Consider the following 19,773-nt stretch of genomic DNA (forward strand, 5'->3'; position numbering starts at 1 on the left):
ATGTTGAGAAATTTACCCCTCCCAATCTGAGCGTGGTCACTCTTATTTACTTTCTCATTGCATTCTGCAGAATTCCAGCATGCTGGAAAGTAACAGAGAATCCTCTTCAGTCAGTGTCTTATAGCACCCATCTCTATCTGCTAGTGAGACTAAGGGCAAACTACAGCTGGTCAAATCTGAGCTGGACATCTGTCCAAGCACACACAATTTCCTTACAGCAGTCTTTCAATGCACATTTAGGCTTCCTAAGGATCATGAAAGTAGGTCGGAGAGGTGCCATGTAGGTCATGAGGTGTAGGCAAATGCCAGATGTCAATATCCATGGACAAGGCTTGCGTGTTGTTGCTGCCCATGGATTACATCCTGAGATGCTATTAGGTGCTGAGCAGTATGGAAACTGTGAGCTGGAGTCACCATGTATTCCATGTCAAAAGTTCCTGATACCTAGTTTGTTCAACATTTTACGTAAGCTCGGAAGCCGAATATTAATAAGGTAAGTTGTGCCAGTAATAAGGTGTTTAATAAGCTATAATCTCCCTTATTGGTAACTTGCCATTGCCTAGCAAGAAATCACCTCACTGCTTGGCAGCTGCATTAAAGTCATAGCCAGTTACTCGTAATGTCTAAATAAACTTGGCCAGACTTCTCACACACTTCTACCACAAACCTCACTGCAGGCTATGTCATTTAGGCCCCTGTGAGAATTAGCCCATTGTGTCTCACACAGGCATGCAGCTTGATTGACTAATATGTTGCCATTCTGAATAATTGATAATAAACTCCTCCTAGTCATTAATGTCAATGCTGCTGCACTTCAAAGAGAGCTTCAAGTGTCTATGCAGCGTTTTCTTTCTTCTTCCTGGAATCCTGGCCATTTTAGAATTGAGAACAAGGCCTACTGAAGGAGATGTTTTATGGCCATGTGGGCGCAGTGTCCAAACCATTGTGTTAATTTTGCTGGTGTACTGCTTGATTGTTTCTGAAGCTGACTTCATGAAGAAGACTAGCATTAGTTTGACTGTCTTCCCCTTGAATCCAAAGGATGCAGTGGAAATCTCATGATGGAATTTCTCCAACATTCTTACATGTTGCTAATACACAATCCATGTCTCACTGCTGAAGTCAGACTCCCCTGATGCAAGCCTACTCATTAATGGTGCCATAGAATGACATGCCATTGAAATCGGTTGCTCAATTCAAACACCTACTACTGTGGTTTGTAGAAGACTGAGTTGGTGCAGTTAATTAGGGGTAGGATCATCTTGTCAATGGTGGTCTTTTAAGAAAGATGGCAGCCTGTGTTTGGAAGGTACTCAATGTATTCCGGAAACTTTGCCGAAAATATATTAATGGTGGAATATGTGGCTGTTTCAATAATGTCCAAAGACAGACCAATTCCCTCATACGCAGAATTGAAGAGATCAGGAATGGTTGGCAAATATTAAGCTAAGTTGACAATGAAGTTGCAGCTAATTACCACCTATAGATAAAGTATTTCTATAGTGGTGAATTTAGTTTTAGCACAGAGATTGGTGAGTTTTCTATCTGGGATGTTTATGAGCAAAACAATACTCAAGGCATGACTGATCTTAAAAAATTGACACCTGGCTTTTGACCAAGAAAATCCAAACTCTTTGTCCTTACTCACCACTGAGGTCAGACTCCCCTGCCGCAAGCCTAGTCATTAATGGTGCCATAGAATGACATGTCATTGAAATCAGTTGTTCAATTCAACAATAAAAAAAACCCCTCTTGTTCCTTTTTGGCTACTTTTGGGAACAGGTGTCGTGGAACAGTTTCCAACCTGATAACCCTGAAGTAGTGAGAAGATGGGAGAGGATAATTTCAATCCTCCTAAAATGTTATTTGTACGAAAGTTGATCCCCATCTTTTGAGTAGGAGTTTTTAGTCATAAAAACCTGGCTTATTTATGGTATTGACACTGCAAGGACAGCTGACCTTTGAAGAGGTGAATAGTCACTGTCAACTAGATTGTAAATAATATTGGGGTTGTCACACAGCCTTACCTCATATTGGGGCAGACTTTGACAGGGACTATTTGAGATGTCCCACTGGAAGCAGTTGCAGAACTGTGATGAAGATCTTTGAACATTCAATTCTCTAGAACACAATGACAGAGCCTGGCAGCACAATCACAAAACCTGACAATTTACTAAGTGAAATGCTTTGCTTGGGTTAGTGCATCCAATGACTTCCTAGGATACTTCACATTTTTCTTTGATCTGACAGGCAACAAAGACACGTTAAATGGTTGCCACTGCCTATCCACTGCCATCCCTTTAAGTAACATCTCCCAGTTTATCATAGCCAGCTCACACCTGATCCCCTATTGCATTTTTCTTTATTTAGTTACAGGATCCTTTTGTTCCAGAAGATCACATATTTCTCTATTCTGGTGACAATGATCCTCAAACCCAAGGGTCCGGAAAAAAGTATCTAGTTCAGCAGCCTTTATTTGTTCCCCTGTTCTGGAAATTTTGTTGAGTGTGTGAAGATTTCCCAGGTTGGCTGTCAGCTAAGCTTCAAATTCCTCTTCTTGATCAGTCTTCTGTATGGCTGAAACATTGACACCTTTCCTCTTGGGCTTTAGATTACTTACAGTGTGGAAACAGGCCCTTCGGCCCAACAAGTCCACACCGACCCGTAACCCACCCATACCCCTACATTTACCCTTCACCTAACACTATGGGCAATTTAGCATGGCCAATTCACCTAACCTGCACATCTTTGGACTGTGGGAGGAAACTGGAGCACCCAGAGGAAACCCACGCAGACACTGGGAGAATGTGCAAGCTCCACACAGTCAGTCGCCTGAGGCAGGAAATGAACCCGGGTCTCTGGCACTGAGAGGCACTAACCACTGTGCCACCGTGCCGCCCAGGTTCTTACAATATTTGGAAGAAATGATTATAGACATCACTTAAAAGTCACTACATGCTAAAAGGATATTTTCCCTTGTGTGAAAGACTAGAATTCAGAGATACTGCTTATGAGTAAGTACAAAGATGTGGAGAGTTCTTTTTTCAGTGGGTCATGAGTCTGTGTGTGGAATTTTCTTCCTAGAGAGCAATGGAGGCAGAGTCATTGAATATTTTTAAGACAGAGTTATGGGAGTCAAACGGTATATTGGATAGCTAGGTAAGTGGGTTAAGGATGGCTGGACAATCAGATCAGCCATAAACAAATTGAATGATGGAGCAGGTTGGAGAAGCCATGGGACCCTCTTGCCCTCAAATTTGAGCTGATCAAGATATAATCCAAGAAGTGCTTGTGATGTGATCTGGAATACCTCTGTGTGGTTTCGTATTTGTTGTACTGATGGAAGAGGATACTTGTTGTAATGAGCCACACAGAGAATACTTTGTCAGCAGGAGGACACCATTTGTACTGGCATTTTCCATATCATTTTTCCCCATGGTTCTTGGGATTTGGAGACACAGTCAACCCTGGCATTAATGTCCCCTAGAGGAATGATCTTTTCTTCTTTTGGGACAGCCAAAGTAAAGAAATTGGATATCAACCTTGGACCAGGCTGGCATGGTCTGGTATCCATAGCTGCTCCTGGAGGGCGTCCTGTGTTAGTACCACCTCATCCAGCAGGATCTCCAGGACCCTGCCTGCACCAATGTCCCCTCTGTCTGTCATATCTGTGGTGAATGTCAGGAAACATCTAGGACAACGCCAACGTGACAGTGTTTGCCCAGGTTCACAACAGGCTTTAAAAGATGGCATGGGTGCAAGGAATGCTGGTGAATGCCAGGATATGCACTAAGTGGCGAGCTGTTCAGGAATGGTGCATGGTAAGACTGTGTGGAAACTGGATGTAAGAGATGCCATAGGATGGAATACATTATTAATGAGGTGAGTTTGATAAAATATAGCAAAAGGACTCACTCGGTCCCATGGCAACAAACTCTCCACAAAACCTAATCCAAATAGCACAGAAGATAAAAAAGGCAAAAGATTCAGCCCATAGGAATTAATCTCTGTATTTCTACTATTTGGAGATTGTCATTGATTAGATTTGTTTCTTTTTTGCCACTCTCCAACATTGTTTGTTATGGTAATTTTAACAAAGGCAGGAGATGTCTTCCACATCATTTCATTACAAACACTTTTCCATACACTTGCTTTTTAGAGAAAAGATTACATATTAAATGAAAACCACAAAAAAACTTTGTTTATAAATAGTCAGATTTCTTAATCACACAGCAATGCTCTAAAATCATCTGGAAGGTTGACTAAATATCTGATGGAGAATGAAAAATTGTGTCCAATTATTTCCCGATGTGGCATACCATACAATTCACATGCATGAAGGGTGAATGCGTTTAAGGCACCAATCTAGTTTCCAGTATTTCAGTCCAGCTCCTGCGAGATTCATTTTAATAAATTATTGATGGATAGAGCAAATTCTGTTCTGAAGAAACTGTTTAAAAGTTTGCAATGTTTCTTTTAACTTCCACGAGCTAAAGTGTTAGCCTAAAGTTCACAACTATCTCACCATCTCCACACAGTTCCAAAAGGGCACCCTGCTTTAAAAACCTTTGGTATTGATGGGCAATATTAAATTGATCTTTTGTCACGTTATTGGTATGAAGTTACAGATCACATTTAAAGGTATTTTTCATATGAAGCAAGTCTTATTTTACACAATCCTACAATTGATAACTTTGTTTAGATTGGAATGCTTTACTCTGCAGAATCTTTCACTGTATGAGGTTGAGAATTTCTATATTATTTAGGTGCAAAATAAATGTACTGAAATTCTAATGTAGTTACACACTTGGAGGCTTAACCCAGAAAATATTCTGTTTGGATGCTTAGTGTGTATAGGGAATGACTGAATTATTTTGTACCATAAAGGCTGGCAGCTTTACCTTTCTTAGTGATACAGTTCTTCTAGAGCAAGAAAACTAAACTTGCTTTCATGCAATCTACAAATACTGTGAAAGGAGCAGGGAGACACATCCATTCATTATATCAGGAGTGCTTGACAATGATTTTTAAAAACTTCATATCCATATGAAGTATCACTTGAATTTTAATGAATGTATGCAACATTGGAAGGTGTAATTAACTAAAAAGACCTGCAGCTTTTTAACATTAAGTGCCATATGCTGAAATAACTTCAAACTTATTATGATTTCAAGGTGAAAGCTCGACTACAGAAAATGGGTGCAATCCAACCAATGAACATCTTCCTGCGCCAGGAGATTGATCGAATGCAGCGAGTTCTTTCACGTGTTAGAATTACACTGACAGACTTGAGATTGGCTATAGATGGTAAGCTTTTACTTCCACAATGAAGAAAGGAAAAGCTCATGTGAAATCATTTGGCAGTATTGAATTTGAGTATTGCTGAAAAGCAAAGACATTTTGACAAAAGGTTTATCTTACACGCACCAGTAGAATCATAGAATCCCTACAGTGTGGAAACAGACCATTCAGCCCATCGAGTGCACGCTGACCCTCCGACCAGCTTCCCACCCACACCCACTCCATCTTTGTAATCCTGCATTTTCTATAGATAATCAATCTAGCCTGCACATCCCTGGTCACTTTGGGGCAATTTCTGATGGCCAATCCACCTAACATGCACATCTTTGGTCTGTGGGAGGAACCCTTAGCACCCGGAGGAAACCCACACAAACACAGGGAGAGCATACAAACTCCACATGGACAATCGCCTAAGCTGGAATTGAGCCCAGGTCCCTGGCTCTGTGAGGTAGCAGTGCGAACCACTGAGCCACCATGCCACCCACTTAAGAAATATCAAATTACAGGGAAGACTATATTCATACTATATGAGCAGAAAGTGACAAATGACATTCCAGCAGAATCTTATTGATAGCTGTGTTGCCATGGAAGATGCATCAGTTAATAATAACTGACAGTTAACAGCCAAACTTTATCCAAATTTTAAAAGAGCTGGTTAACTCTGATTGGTCAATACATTACCCTGAGAAGTGAACCAGAGAATGACTGTCATCTGTCTGTCTTTATACTATTGAAACAGGCACAGTCTGTGTAGATGCTCTTTTTGTTTGGAAAGAACAGGACCTTGGAAAACATAGCTCCTTGTACACAGACATGTGCCATACATTGGGCCCAACTGACAAATCTAAATCGGTTGTCAGCATAATTTTTTGCATACTCAGGGTTATGTAGCAATTGATGTGTAATTGCAGAATCACATCTAATGTTGGATACTTTACAGTACGTTTTCCAAGCATGGCCTGGTTATGTATAGTGTGCATCTTGCTTGTTGCAAACAGCTGAGAGATTATGCTGTTTACTTTGATCTGTTGATTTTTGGGCCATACAATGTACTTACCTAGTATCTCACAAATGAGTAATGAGATGGATGAATATCAGAGCCTTCACCTGATTCCCATATCTGAATAATTTTCATTGATGTATATTTGGATGTGTTTTATCCAACGAGGTTAACATGAACATCATCAGAATAATCTTTCATCAGAGGCTTCTTTGCATAACTGTTTTTCTGAGGCATCAAAATGAACTATAATCAAAAATACATTTGCATCATTTTAGTATGTGATTGTACTTTTCTTCAAATTGGTTTGAAATGCATCGATTTTAAGAGTGAAGGATTTTACTCGAAACTTGTCATCTGGAGAAAGCTTTCATCAGCATTAAATGCATCACAATCATTGATCTTTTTCTAAATCTTTTCCCTTTATTCACACACTTGCAGTTTACATCTGGGAGGTTTTCTTTTGCCTTGAATTAGATTTTAGTTTTTTGATTTTCGGATTTGAGACAGATGTGAAAGATGAACTAACGGCGGAATAAGAGGGTAGGTTAGCTTGGCTAGATCGAGGTAGCTAATTTATAATGCAGAGTGATGCCAACAAATCCCACATCGCTGAGGTCACCATGAAGAACTTTCCTTCTTAATTTCTCCCTCTCCTGAGGCATGGTGACCCTCCGGTTCAATCACCACCAATCATCTCTCTATTACGGGTGAGCAACCCTATAGTCTGGGAAGACTGTGATAACTTTACCACTTACCTGTGGGGCCCAGGTCATTTTGTGCAACAAATCTAATAAATGATTGCAAGATTCTAACTTCTCACCATCTCTAGATCCTCCATTTTCTCCTTCAGAGTGCCAGCTTCTCTCTCTGTGTTACCTTTTTCACTCTTGTCTGAATGAAGATGAGAACGAGATTGATAAGTGAATCATAACTCTCAGCTATAGCTGAAGTAGCCTTTTTTTGTGCATCCTTTCTAGTGTCGGGGTGATGTTTTGGTGTGGTAGAATCAGGGCACAAAAATGATTCAATCACAATCCAGGAATTTTAGATTAGATTACTTAGAGTGGAAACAGGCTCTTCGGCCCAACAAGTCCACACCGACCCGCCGAAGCGTAACCCACCCATACCCCTACATTTACCCCTTACCTAACACTACGGGCAATTTAGCATGGCCAATTCACCTGACCTGCACATCTTTGGACTGTGGGAGGAAACCGGAGCACCCAGAGGAAACCCACGCAGACACAGGGAGAACATGCAAACTCCACACAGTCAGTTGCCTGAGGTGGGAATTGAACCCGGGTCTCTGGCGCTGTGAGGCAGCAGTGCCACTGTGCCACCGTGCCGCCCATGGCGGAGGCGCAGCAACAAAAGAACCAAATTGCTGCATCAAGGCAATAATCAACTGCAGCATGGCCACAAGGTTAAATAAAAGATCACTTCAATTTCTCAATTGGTTCATTCCAATGTTGACATGCAGAGGAGCCATTCTGTATCCAGAATGGAATATCATCTTTGGTGAAGACACCCTAGAGACTCAAAATAATTGGATGTTTTGTCTCTATTTTCTTTAGCTAGGATTCCAGGCTGTGTAATCTTCTGAGATGTAGCAGGTCACATTCACTTCTGCATCATCTATCCTAGCGGAAGAGGTGAACGGTTGTGGTTGCTATGGGCCTGGCTGGCTCTCTTGAGTATGAGGTTCTTCTTTATTACAGTGAAATAACTGTCACCATTCAGTAATTGTTTTAGCCACCCTGCAGGCTGCTGCTGCTTTTTTTTTCTTCCAAAATCTACTTTCAAATGTTGTCTTCAATTTTAACAGGACTCTACATAATGAGAGAAATAAATCGTAGATAGCTTCTTTGAATTTAATCCTTTATGTTTACAAGTAAAGTAGAAGTAAGGAAAATGAATACATACATTCCAATAGTGTATTTTTGCCGGATGTCAAAGGAAGGGAGGGGTGTTTTGACATTTTATTCATTTTTAGTAAATAAGTTTATTTTGGAAAACAATAAAAGGCATTTTTATTTAGTGAGCATAGCATATGATCATGCAAATGGAGGATATGTGACATTGAGGAAATGTTTTTGATCTACATTGTTGCACTGCAGTTAATCAGGATGAGACATAGGATTCTAGGTAACTGAGTATGGCATTTCTTAAATGATGGCTGGGGAAACCCTGAAGCTTTCTGGTAGTGTTTAATATTCAAGCAGGGTTGCTTTAATAATTGCGTAACCATATATGAATATTTTTGTGATCAGAACAAACATTTCATTTTTGGACAATTTTTTTCCCCTGTTTCCTTTATTTTTCAATTGATTATGCAAAAAATTGAAATTTGGTCATTCTTTTTTCATATTTAGAGGCCACATGATAATACAAAGCTTTACATTGTAGCTTACTCAGTATATGTCTTAATCTGACTGTGGGCCCAGTTAAGGATGCTTGCATGGATGACACTATTAGAATGGTTTACAATCACAACTAGCTTCTGGAGCTTAGTGAATTGAATTGATTTGAATTGAATTGATTTGAATTTATTGTCATGTGTACCGAGGCACAGTGAAAAGCTTTGTCTTGCGAGCAATGCAGGCAGATCACATAGTTAATAAGTGCGAGTGATAACAGCTTTGATATTGAAACATGAAACATGCCAAGCAAATAATGATAATCATATAATCTTTTAGATTATATCCTTTCTTAAATGCATGTATGATTGAATTGAGAAAGGAGGTATTTGGACGAAACTGGTATAACACAGGATAGGCCTCGTTAGGAGTGTGCAATGGAGATATGTTAGTACTGCATGTATGGAGGTTCCACCTCTTTCCTGTCCTCTGCCATTTTGATCAATGCAGGAAAGGGGCCAAGTAGCGACCTCATTTGCTGCATTCACATATTTTCTTGGCTTCATTACATGGATAAACATTTGAGAGCTCTTGCAATTTCCATTGGGCTGGGTAACTTCTGAAGCTGAGTTAGATTTACAATTGCTCAGAGGGTTGTAAACTAAAGGGGTCCCCAATTTGGAGTTGGAACACTGTGGATAGGCAAGTTCAAAATGTATTAACAACTCCCATAATATAATGTAAAGCATTTTGATAAGTTAACAATTTTTTTTAAGATACGGGATATAATTTTAATGTTTCTTAAAAGGTAAGCATTTATTACATTGACCTCTTAATTGAATGAAAACTTTGACACTGTTCCATGGTTTTGAAATTTGAATAGATGGCTGAATTCTTTTAGTTGTGTATTATGAATACTTGGCTGTGATCCATTACACTACTTAATGAATTCAGCTTAGCAGGCATTGTTGACAAAGCTGTCAAAGGGAGTGTGAATTTAGTTAAGTAACAGTACATCTTTTGAAGTGTGTTTGTTTATCTTCAGAGTTTCATAAGAACCTCAAATACCTCCCAGTATTATTTAGGGCTCTAAAGTTCTTAAGATAGTGATTTCAGATGAAGAATTGGAACAAAATGGACCTGAACCAAGGAAGAGAGAGTATGCAGAAAGTCCTGGGAGTGTAAGTATAGTCACAAAAGCAGCCTTTATGTGGCTTTTGAAAGCAGAAAAGTTGGACAATAGAACTATTTATGGAAGAGATTCCAGAACAAAAGGCTATAAAACTGAAAGAACTGGTGCTGCTAGTGGAGCAGAGGTGGTGAGGAATGAAATGTTTTACATGGAGTCAGTAGCTACAATATGCAGGTAAAGGAAACCACTGAGATAGGGTGAGGGGAAGGACAAGGGCGGGGTAAACGATGGAAATGAGAATCTTGGAACCAATTTGCTGGGCACGCAGAACTGCAGGAACTGGGAAAAGGTGGAGAGTGACACAAATACAGGGCTTTGCATGTCTGACATGGGCTGCAACATTCTAAGTCAATCATCAAGAGATTTCAGAAATAATGGCATGTGTTATTGAGGTGATTAGTGAGAGAATGTTGGAGGTGGGGCTGGTTAGTTAGAAAGGGAAGGAAAGAAACCATTTATGAAGGTATTCAAGATACAATTACAGAAATGGGATTTGATGATGTGCAACACCATCTGATCTGAGGTGATCCTGTGAGATTATTCAACCTTTTCCATTATAGTGTCAATTCTTGATATCGTGAAAGGATTATTAACTACTTCTTTCTATCCCTGCAGTCCGAGCAATTTGCACCACTTTCTCACACGGCTGTAAACCCATTGGGATCAATACTATCACAAGGTTGAAACTCTAGTGGAACAAACACAGTGAAGGCTGGAGAATCTCAGCAGGACTGACAGCATGAGTGGAGAGAGAAACAGAGTTAATATTTAGTCTGGTATGACTCTTCAGAACATTTTTCAAATCTAAAGACAACTCATACCAAACTTGAAAATTTAACTGTTTCTCTTTCTCCTCAGATTCTGCCAGACCTGATGAGTTTCTCCAGTGTTCTGTGCTTGTTTCAGATTACCACAGCATTTTTATTGTGGAAATTTTACTTTGAAATTTAGTGGGTTAGTTGTAAATCTACTTGCAATGGGACGGAGGGTGGGGATGATTTCATTCCACTATTAAAGCAGAAGAAAATTCAACAATTTCCTTTTAAGAAGCAAAGTTTACTTTAGTATTCATGAAGGATAGGCGAATTGGCATTCAAGATCAATAGTATTGTAGCAGCTGCATTTTAAATAAGTTGCAACTCATAATGAAGAATTGTTTTGAATTCATTCTGAATCTTACACTGGAATCTTTTCAATTCAATTCAATACAGTACAGGTATAGGTCCTTTGGCCCATCAAGTCTGCATCAATTCTAATCCTTATTTAGATCCACCATTTACTGCCCATGCACGGTTTCTAGCCTTCTGTTCACCCTCTGCATTGTTCCTACTCCACTGCCATAACTTTGCCAGAAGGGTAGAATAGATTTAAAGTGATTTCCACTGAACCATCAGCAGAGTTACAATGGCACAGCTGGAACAACTCCAAGCAAAGTCCCTGCCTTCAGACATTCAGCTGTACATCTCGAAAAATCAAAAACTTATCAGGAAGGAAAAAAAAAAGACACGACTGAGTCTTTATTGGACCAAGTTAATTATTCACAAATGAAAATGTCAAGATGGCAATCAAAATGGAAAGTGATTTGTGTCATGCTGTAAGAGATTGGATTTCTAGATAGGAATTCGGTTATTAATTGCCAGTTAATTTAGTCACCAGTGTGGGTGTATCGATAAGAGTCAGCCTGGAAGCATATACTGTTCTGGTGAGTCACAAAAGTCCATGAGGGAAGAAGGTGAGAAAAAGAGTTTTCATAGGGCAAACAGCTTACTGGTTTTATAAAACAGAGAACTGCAGATGTTGGAGATCTGAGACAAAAACTGTTGGTGAAATTCAGCAGGTGTGGCAGCATCTGCGGGAAGAAAGCACAAGTTCAGTGACCATTCAACAGAATGCAGGCTACCAAACCTGCTGAGCTTACTGGTTTTGTTATTCTTTACAAAACATTGCTATTTTATTTTAACCTTCTATTGCAAGGTTACATTATTAGATTGACACTGTAACTCTCCATTAGGTATGTTTAAAGCTTTTCTACCGTTTCCCTCAGAATTTAATTTCCAGTGTGGAAATTTATTTATAAATGTCCAGAGGTGAGCTGATTCCATTTTAACAGCAAAAGAATAGGTTAATTACCCAGGCATTGCATTTTATTTCCATTTCCATAATGTTACAGTTGAACAATAATCTACCCTGACATCTGTGAATGAGTGAAGATGTGCACAGAATGCTGGAAGACACAGGTTTTGATGTTCACAAGGTTAACTAATTTCTGTGCAGACGTGGTCGGTCACAAAGCTGTAACCATTTAAAAATGCACAAGAAGTACAGCTTTCTCCATGGATGTTAATCTGTAATTTACATGTGGAGCAATGTTATTTCTCCCATTTGAAACAAGGTGGTAATGCTTGTTAATAGGATCAAGCGATCAGATGAGATAAAGGGTTCTTCTTAGAATTAATTTTCAGTGACTGAGAACCCTAAAGAACATTTGGAAAAGTGGAGATATACACAGCCAGAAAGTGAATGTTTAAAGTGTAAATTAGTTGCGTGTGAAATAGGTTACTTTACCCTGCATTATGTCAAGTTTCTTGAGTGGTCTAAGAGTTGTAAGTATTTTATTGCATTCCTGGTTTGTGCCTTAAGATGCTAACAGAATTCCTAGCCTCTGACTTGTTCTTGCAGCTCTGTATTTATATGGCTAGTCCAGTTCGATTTCTGGCTAATTGGAACCCTCAAAATGTTGATAGTGGATGATTCAGTGAGATTAATGCTATTGAATGTCAAGCAGAGATGATTAGGTTCTCTCTTGTTGGAAAAGTCATTTTCTGGCAATTGCATGCTGTGCATGCTACTTATCAGCTATCACTGCTGCATATCTTAGAGTCTTAGAATCCCTACAGTGTGGAAGCAGGCTATTCAGCCCATCGAGTCCATACTGACCTTTGAAAGAACATCCCAGCCAGACTCTATCTCCATAAGCCTGCATTTTGCATGGCTAACCCACCTAGCTGCACATCCCTGGACACTATGGGCAATTTAGCATGGCCAGTCCTCCTAACCCACACATCTTTTTGATTGTGGGAGGAAACTGGAGCACACAGAGGGAAGTCATGCCGACATGGGGAGAATGTGCAAACTCCACACATACAGTAGCCTGAGGGTGGAATCAAACCCGGGTCTCTGGCGCTGTGAAGCAGGGCCTAGGACATTAACCTGCAGAGCTCCTGCAGTCATACCCTAGGGCCAGATTAATTTCCTCCAACTACCACAACCATTTTCCATTGTGCTAGGTATGACTGCAAAGAGAGGAAAGCTTTCCCCAGATTTCTATTAATGAGAGTCCTTCTTGATGCCACACTTGATGTCGAAGACAGTCACTCTCACATCATCTCTAGAATTCTTTTATGTTTCAATCGCGAATGCCTTGAGGTCAGGCACTGAGTGGCTCTGGCAGAAGCTAAACTGAGCATCACAGAACAGGTTATTGCGTATAAGTGAGGCTTGATAGCACTTTCGATGACAGCATCCATCACACTATTGATGAGCAAGAGTAGACTGTAGCAGAAATTGGGCCGATTAAATTTCTCGTGCTTTTTTTGTGCGTAGGACATATTTAAGGAATTTTCCACAGTGTTTGATAGATGTCAGTGTTGTATTGGAACAGCTTAGCTAAGGATGCAGCTGGTTCTGGTGCACAGGTCACTCGATAAAACTGAATGGGCTTTCGAGAAAATGGATGAACTATTTGGATGCATTTTCCAATACTCAAAATTTATTTCAAATAAACTTTAGGCTGTTGTAGCATATGCATTCCTCTACCTACCTGGCATCTTCTGCCTCACAAGCCCCATTCTCTCCCCAACTACATGACCTCCAATATTTTTGCTTGGCAAGATGGCAGCAGAGTAACACGCTCCAGGCAAAGCTCCTCTGCTTGTCAGTTCCTTCTCCTTTTACTTTCTTGTTTTTTCCCTCTTTACAGCACAATTTTTCTTTTGCACCCCACACCCAACTTTTAAATTCTTAAACTATCCTCCCCCTCCTGGCGAATGGAGGTGAGACGAAGGGAGATCACATATGGCTGGAGACTGGGCAGGCGGAGTCCCAGAGTGAGAGCAGAGAGAGCGTGGGCCGACTCGCGGACCGAGTCCCGGAGTGGGGAGCAGAACGTGTCGCAGCCGGAGTCAGAGTGGGAACAGACTGAGCAGGCTGAGTCCCAGAGTGAGGCGCTGAGTCCCAGAGCAGGGAGCGGAGTGAGGGGTCCTGGTGTGGGGAGCAGAGCAAAGTGCTGAGTCCCGTAGCGGGGAGTGGAGTGATGGACGGAGTCCCAGAGCGGGGAGTGTAGCGAGGGGCCGAGTCCCAGAGGGGAGCGAAGCGAGGGGCTGGGTCCCGGAGCAGGGAGAGGACCTAGGGGCTGGTTCCCGGAGCAGGGAGAGGAGCGAGGGGCTGGTTCCCGGAGCGGGGAGAGGAGCGAGGGGCTGGTTCCCGGAGCGGGGAGAGGAGCGAGGAGCGAGGGGCTGGTTCCCGGAGCGGGGAGAGGAGCGAGGAGCGAGGGGCTGGTTCCCGGAGAGGAGCGAGGAGCGAGGGGCTGGTTCCCGGAGCGGGGAGAGGAGCGAGGGGCTGGGTCCCGGAGGGGAAGAGGCGCGAGGGGCTGGGTCCCGGAGCGGGGAGAGGAACGAGGGGCTGGATCCCGGAGAGGAGCGAGGGGCTGGGTCCCGGAGCGGGGAGAGGAGCGAGGGGCTGGGTCCCGGAGAGGAGCGAGGGGCTGGGTCCCGGAGAGGAGCGAGGGGCTGGGTCCCGGAGCGGGGAGAGGAGCGAGGGGCTGGGTCCCGGAGCGGGGAGAGGAGCGAGGGGCTGGGTCCCGGAGCGGGGAGAGAAGCGAGGAGCGAGGGGCTGGGTGCCGGAGAGAGGAGCGAGGGTCCCGGATCCCGGAGCGGGGAGAGAAGCGAGGGGGCTGGTTCCCGGAGCGGGGAGAGGAACGAGGGGCTGGGTCCGGGAGCGGGGAGAGGCGCGAGGGGCTGGGTCCCGGAGCGGGGAGAGGCGCGAGGGGCTGGGTCCCGGAGCGGGGAGAGGCGCGAGGGGCCCGGGTCCGGGAGCGGGGAGAGGAGCGAGGGGCCCGGGTCCGGGAGCGGGGAGAGGAGCGAGGGGCCCGGGTCCGGGAGCGGGGACAGGAGCGAGGGGCCCGGGTCCGGGAGCGGGGACAGGAGCGAGGGGCCCGGGTCCGGGAGCGGGGACAGGAGCGAGGAGCCCGGGTCCGGGAGCAGGGACAGGAGCGAGGGGCCGAGTCCCAGAGCGGAGCGCAGCAAGGAGGCGGGTCCCGGAGCGGGGAGAGGAGCGAGGGGCTGGTTCCCGAAGCGGGGAGAGGAGCGAGGGGCTGGTTCCCGAAGCGGGGAGAGGAGCGAGGGGCTGGTTCCCGAAGCGGGGAGAGGAGCGAGGGGCTGGGTCCGGGTGCGGGGAGAGGCGCGAGGAGCGAGGGACTGGGTCCCAGAGCGAGGAGAAGAGCGAGGGGCTGGGTCTGGGAGCGGGGAGAGAAGCGCCGAGCGAGGGGCCTGGGTAGACGGAGCGGGGAGGGGCCGGGTCCCGGAGCGGAGACAGGAGCGAGGGGCCCGGGTCATGGAGCGGGGACAGGAGCGAGGGTCCCGGGTCCCGGAGCGGCGACAGGAGCGTGGGGCCCGGGTCCCGGGTCCCGGAGCGGGAAGAGGAGCGAGGGGTCCGGGAGCGGGGACAGGAGCGAGGGGCCCGGGTCCCGGAGCAGGGACAGGAGCGAAGGGTCCGGGTCCGGGTCCGGGAGCGGGGAGAGGAACGAATGGCCCGGCGACAGGAGCGAGGGGCCCGGGTCCCGGGTCCCGGAGCGGGAAGAGGAGCGAGGGGTCCGGGAGCGGGGACAGGAGCGAGGGGCCCGGGTCCCGGAGCGGGGAGAGGAACGAATGGCCCGGGGACAGGAGCGAGGGGCCCGGGTCCCGAACCGGGGACAGGAGCGAGGGGCCCGGGTCCGGGAGCGGGGAGAGGAGCAGGCGGCCGGGTCCCGGAGCGGGGAGCAGAGCGAGAGACCAATCCCGGAAGGGGGAGTGGAGCGAGGGGCCGAGTGGCCGTGCGGGTAGCAGAGCGGGCAGACTGAGTCCTGGAATAAGGAGCAGAGCTAGCGAACCGAGTCCCGTAGTGGGGAGCAGAGTGAGTGCTGGACAGAAGTCACACTACTAGAGGTTTATGGACAGATGTCCCTGTCAAATGGACAACACGATTAAAATAGTAAAATCTGTACCAGTCAAAATAAAATATTATGTGATATCTAGGAATCACTGAATCTATCCAGTGAGTGAGAGTGATTAACAGAAAATGCTAAAATTCAAGTGTCACCTTGGCATAAACCACAGCTCAAAATAATATGAATGATCCTCTTTTAAATTTCATCAACAGGAATTGAGAGTTTGGGTAACCTAACACAATGTAATTTTGTGCTATCAAAGTAGAAATTACAATTGTGGTGGGAGATGGTCCAGCAAATTAACATCCCCCAGAACATTTTATAATTGATAAGAACAACCAAATGGTTTCACCCCACTAGGGTACAAAGAAGTACCCTAATGCTTAAAGAGGTGATACCACTAATACCCTTTCTGTATGATTGGCTACAAAGTTAATTTCAATAACTTGAAAATTAAAATTATATCAGAGGGGTCATGTTACTTGAAAATTAAAACAAAAGAAAGTACATCACTGCTAGTCAAAGAATACATTGCGTAAAGCAGTAGCATGCTATATTAGTTTTTAAGGGGCAGACAGGTTTAAACAAGTATTCAGACTTACAGACTTACATGACAGGATGCTAACTTAGATAGATCATTGGAACTGAGAGATTTTTGGTAGCCAACTATTTTAAATAGGTCAAATTTGTTCTGTGCCCAGGCAGGCTTAACCTCCTCAATGAACAATCAAATGCCTCACTTTAAAGACCTCCTGATTGCTGTCTGGCTTGCTGTGCTTTTCCAGTCTCCTGCTTGTCTCACTTTAAAGAGGTGGCATCAGTAAACTTTGAAGGTGATCTTGATTCAATGCAAGCAACTATAATAAAATTAAACTTGTGATGTATATAAGATGAAATCTAAACAAAAATTCCATGTAGTGCTTGCTTGTCACAAGGGCAACTATTGAGCAAAGAGAAAGTGAGATGTTTATATTTCAAGGCCGTGGATTGTGAAACAGAGCTTGAAATAACATGTTCAAGGCTGCAATTGAAAAGGATGTTGCAGCGATCAATGATCATGTCTCAAAACAGTCAATCAGTGTGAAATGGTTCGAAAAGCTTCACAGAAAAGCATACAGAATAATGCCAATAGAATGTGTTCAGAATAGTTCAAGGAAATACACTCACTACTACACACGGAGGCAAGAACGCTGAGGGACAACATAACCCAAGTCTTTAAAATAATGAAGGTTTAAACAAGGTTATGAATACATATTTACTTGAATAATCAACATAGCGTAGGCTACATAGTACAACAAGTACAGAGAGCTAATTCCAGAATAGATAGATGATTTAGTATAAATTAATACCTTGAAAATGGAGTCACCATTATCTGCTAATAGAACAAACAAAGCACTGTAACAGTGGGAAATCATCATGTTCCTTTAAATGAACATTAATGAGGGAGGGGGGAAGGATGACTGTGAAAAAATAAATTTACAATGGGTTCCATTTGCAAATGCACATTTCTTAATCCAAGATTATATCTTCCTGGCATTTGGCAGGCATATGACCATAAATGCAAACAACGTTACAGATATGCAGGTGAAACATTCTTCTTGGTTCAACAATAAGCATTCCAGCCTCGACTTTCCTTTACATTGGGCGGTTTTATCATGATATGTTTGAAATTGGGCGAACTAATATAAAGGATTGAGGAATCTCAGTTACAAATTATGTTCAGTGCAAAGAATTTCCACAATGCTTTGCGCTGTTTTGAAAACATTGAGCTGGAAGCTGATCCTAATCACAATATTGGCCCCACCCAGTCCCAGATAAATTTAATTACCTTGGTAAATTCTGCTAATCGAACCCCTTATTAATTCTTCAATGAGACTCTTTTATAAAATTCATTTATGGGATATGTGAAGTGATGGCATTGACAGCAAATAATGTTCATTGCCTATCCCAACACTTTTTCAGATAAGCCAAGGGTGAGCCACCCTCTTGAACTGCTAAAGACCATGAGGCTTAGATACACTCAATGTTGCTCGGAAGGAATTTCTAGGGTTTTGATCCAGAGATAGTGAAGAAATATTGATTTACTTCCAAGTAGGGTAAGTCTAGATTAATTGTAAAAACTGGGCAGCATGGACAAGTTGGGCCAAAGAGCCTGGTTTTCTACTGTAACCCCTATGACTCCATGACTATGACAGTGAGTTACTTAGAAGGTAACTTGCAGGTGGTGGTTTTCCCATGCATCAGCTGTCCTTATTCTTCTGGGTGGTGGAGGCAATAGATTTGGAAGTCACTATCAAAAGAACCCAATCAAGTTCTTGCAGTGCATACTGCTGCCACTATGTGATAGTGGAGGAGAAATGGGGAATGTAAGCAGACCAGGACCAATACCAGGCATACATAAAATCAGCTGTCAACCTGGTGGAAATGCAACAGGATTACGTTTATGCCAAACAGTGGCTGGAACATGTTATAGAAGAGCAACATGATTCTCCAATCAATGAATTACATCAAATTTTTGCAGTCCTGCTGCAGCCTGTCAGGAATGGTGATGGACATTTAAATTAGAGGATAACGCTCCCCAACCTCAATGATAGAGGAGTCCATCATTGTTTATACCATTTAATGTTCATACCATTTTTCTTATTACACTTTTTTAATGTGGTGATAATTGGCTAGATTGAATTTGCCTCACTATTTGTGAACAGCATCATTTTCTCCATAATTAAGTCAACACCACTCTTGTAGCTGTGCTGGAATAGTTTGGCCACACTAGTTCGAGCATATCCTCAATACTACAGCTTCAATATTGTCAGCAACCGTGGCCTTTGCTCTGTCCAAAGTGCTGGCAACCATTTCTTGACATCATTTGGAAAATTTTATAATTGTTTGAAGATTGTGATTCTGGGGACTTAGGAGGCCAAACTTAAATTTTCATTCAACACTTCTAAATGAAGATTGTTGCAAATGCATCAAACCTGCCTTTTGCACCAATGTTGGACTCCCCTATCATTGAGGTTGGGGAGCTTTATCCTCTAATTTAAATGTCCATTACCATTCCTGACAGGCTGCGGCAGGACTGCAGAATTTTGATTTAATCCACTGATTGTAGAATCACGTTGCTCTGTCTATAACATGCTCCAGCCACTGTTTGGCATATATGCAGTCCTGTTGTATTTCCACCAGGTTGACACTTGATTTTATGTATGTCTGGCATTGCTCCTGGCTTCCTTACATTTCCCGTTGAACAAGGACAGTCCCTTGATTTAATGATAATGGTAGAGTGACTTTTACGCCAAGCCATGAGGCTGCAGGTTGTGGCAGAATGCCATTTTGTTACCTACAGAGCCTCAATGCTGTTCGGTTTTGAGCTGCTAGGTCTATTCTGACACTATCACAGTTGACACAATGGGGTCGGGTGGGGGGGGGTGGCAAATAACATGATAGAAAGTGTCCTTAGAAGATGGGATTTCATCACTACATTTCTTTGGTGGTTCTTTCTATCACAAGTGTCATGGGCTGATGCATCAGAGTTTCCACCTAGTTGGTTCTCTCATCAACTTGCAAAAGCCCAGCCTGCCAGATAAGCAAATTTCTTCATCTATTGACTACTGTGTACTGAAAACTAGTAAATGCTGTTGTGTAATTTTTAAAAGTCATTTCAGTTATATCAGGTATCTCATTAATGGTGTATTAGACAATCTTTTTACTAAAATTGTTT

The 19,773-nt window shown here is 43.3% G+C and overlaps 1 protein-coding gene across 1 annotated transcript in view; it reads left to right on the forward strand.

The window, feature by feature from the left end:
• Positions 1–19,773, forward strand: part of LOC122549951 (dynein axonemal heavy chain 5) — a 366,961-nt gene that overhangs the window by 317,999 nt on the left and 29,189 nt on the right. Inside the window, exon 73 of the mRNA XM_043690232.2 lies at positions 5,175–5,307. Within this exon, the coding sequence (XP_043546167.2) occupies positions 5,175–5,307 (133 nt within the window). The remainder of the gene's footprint in view (positions 1–5,174; positions 5,308–19,773) is intronic.

Source organism: Chiloscyllium plagiosum, unplaced genomic scaffold, assembly GCF_037043375.1.
Source record: "Chiloscyllium plagiosum isolate Xiang-an unplaced genomic scaffold, Cpla_swu_hap1 HiC_scaffold_5, whole genome shotgun sequence".
NCBI classification, from domain to species: Eukaryota; Metazoa; Chordata; class Chondrichthyes; order Orectolobiformes; family Hemiscylliidae; genus Chiloscyllium; species Chiloscyllium plagiosum.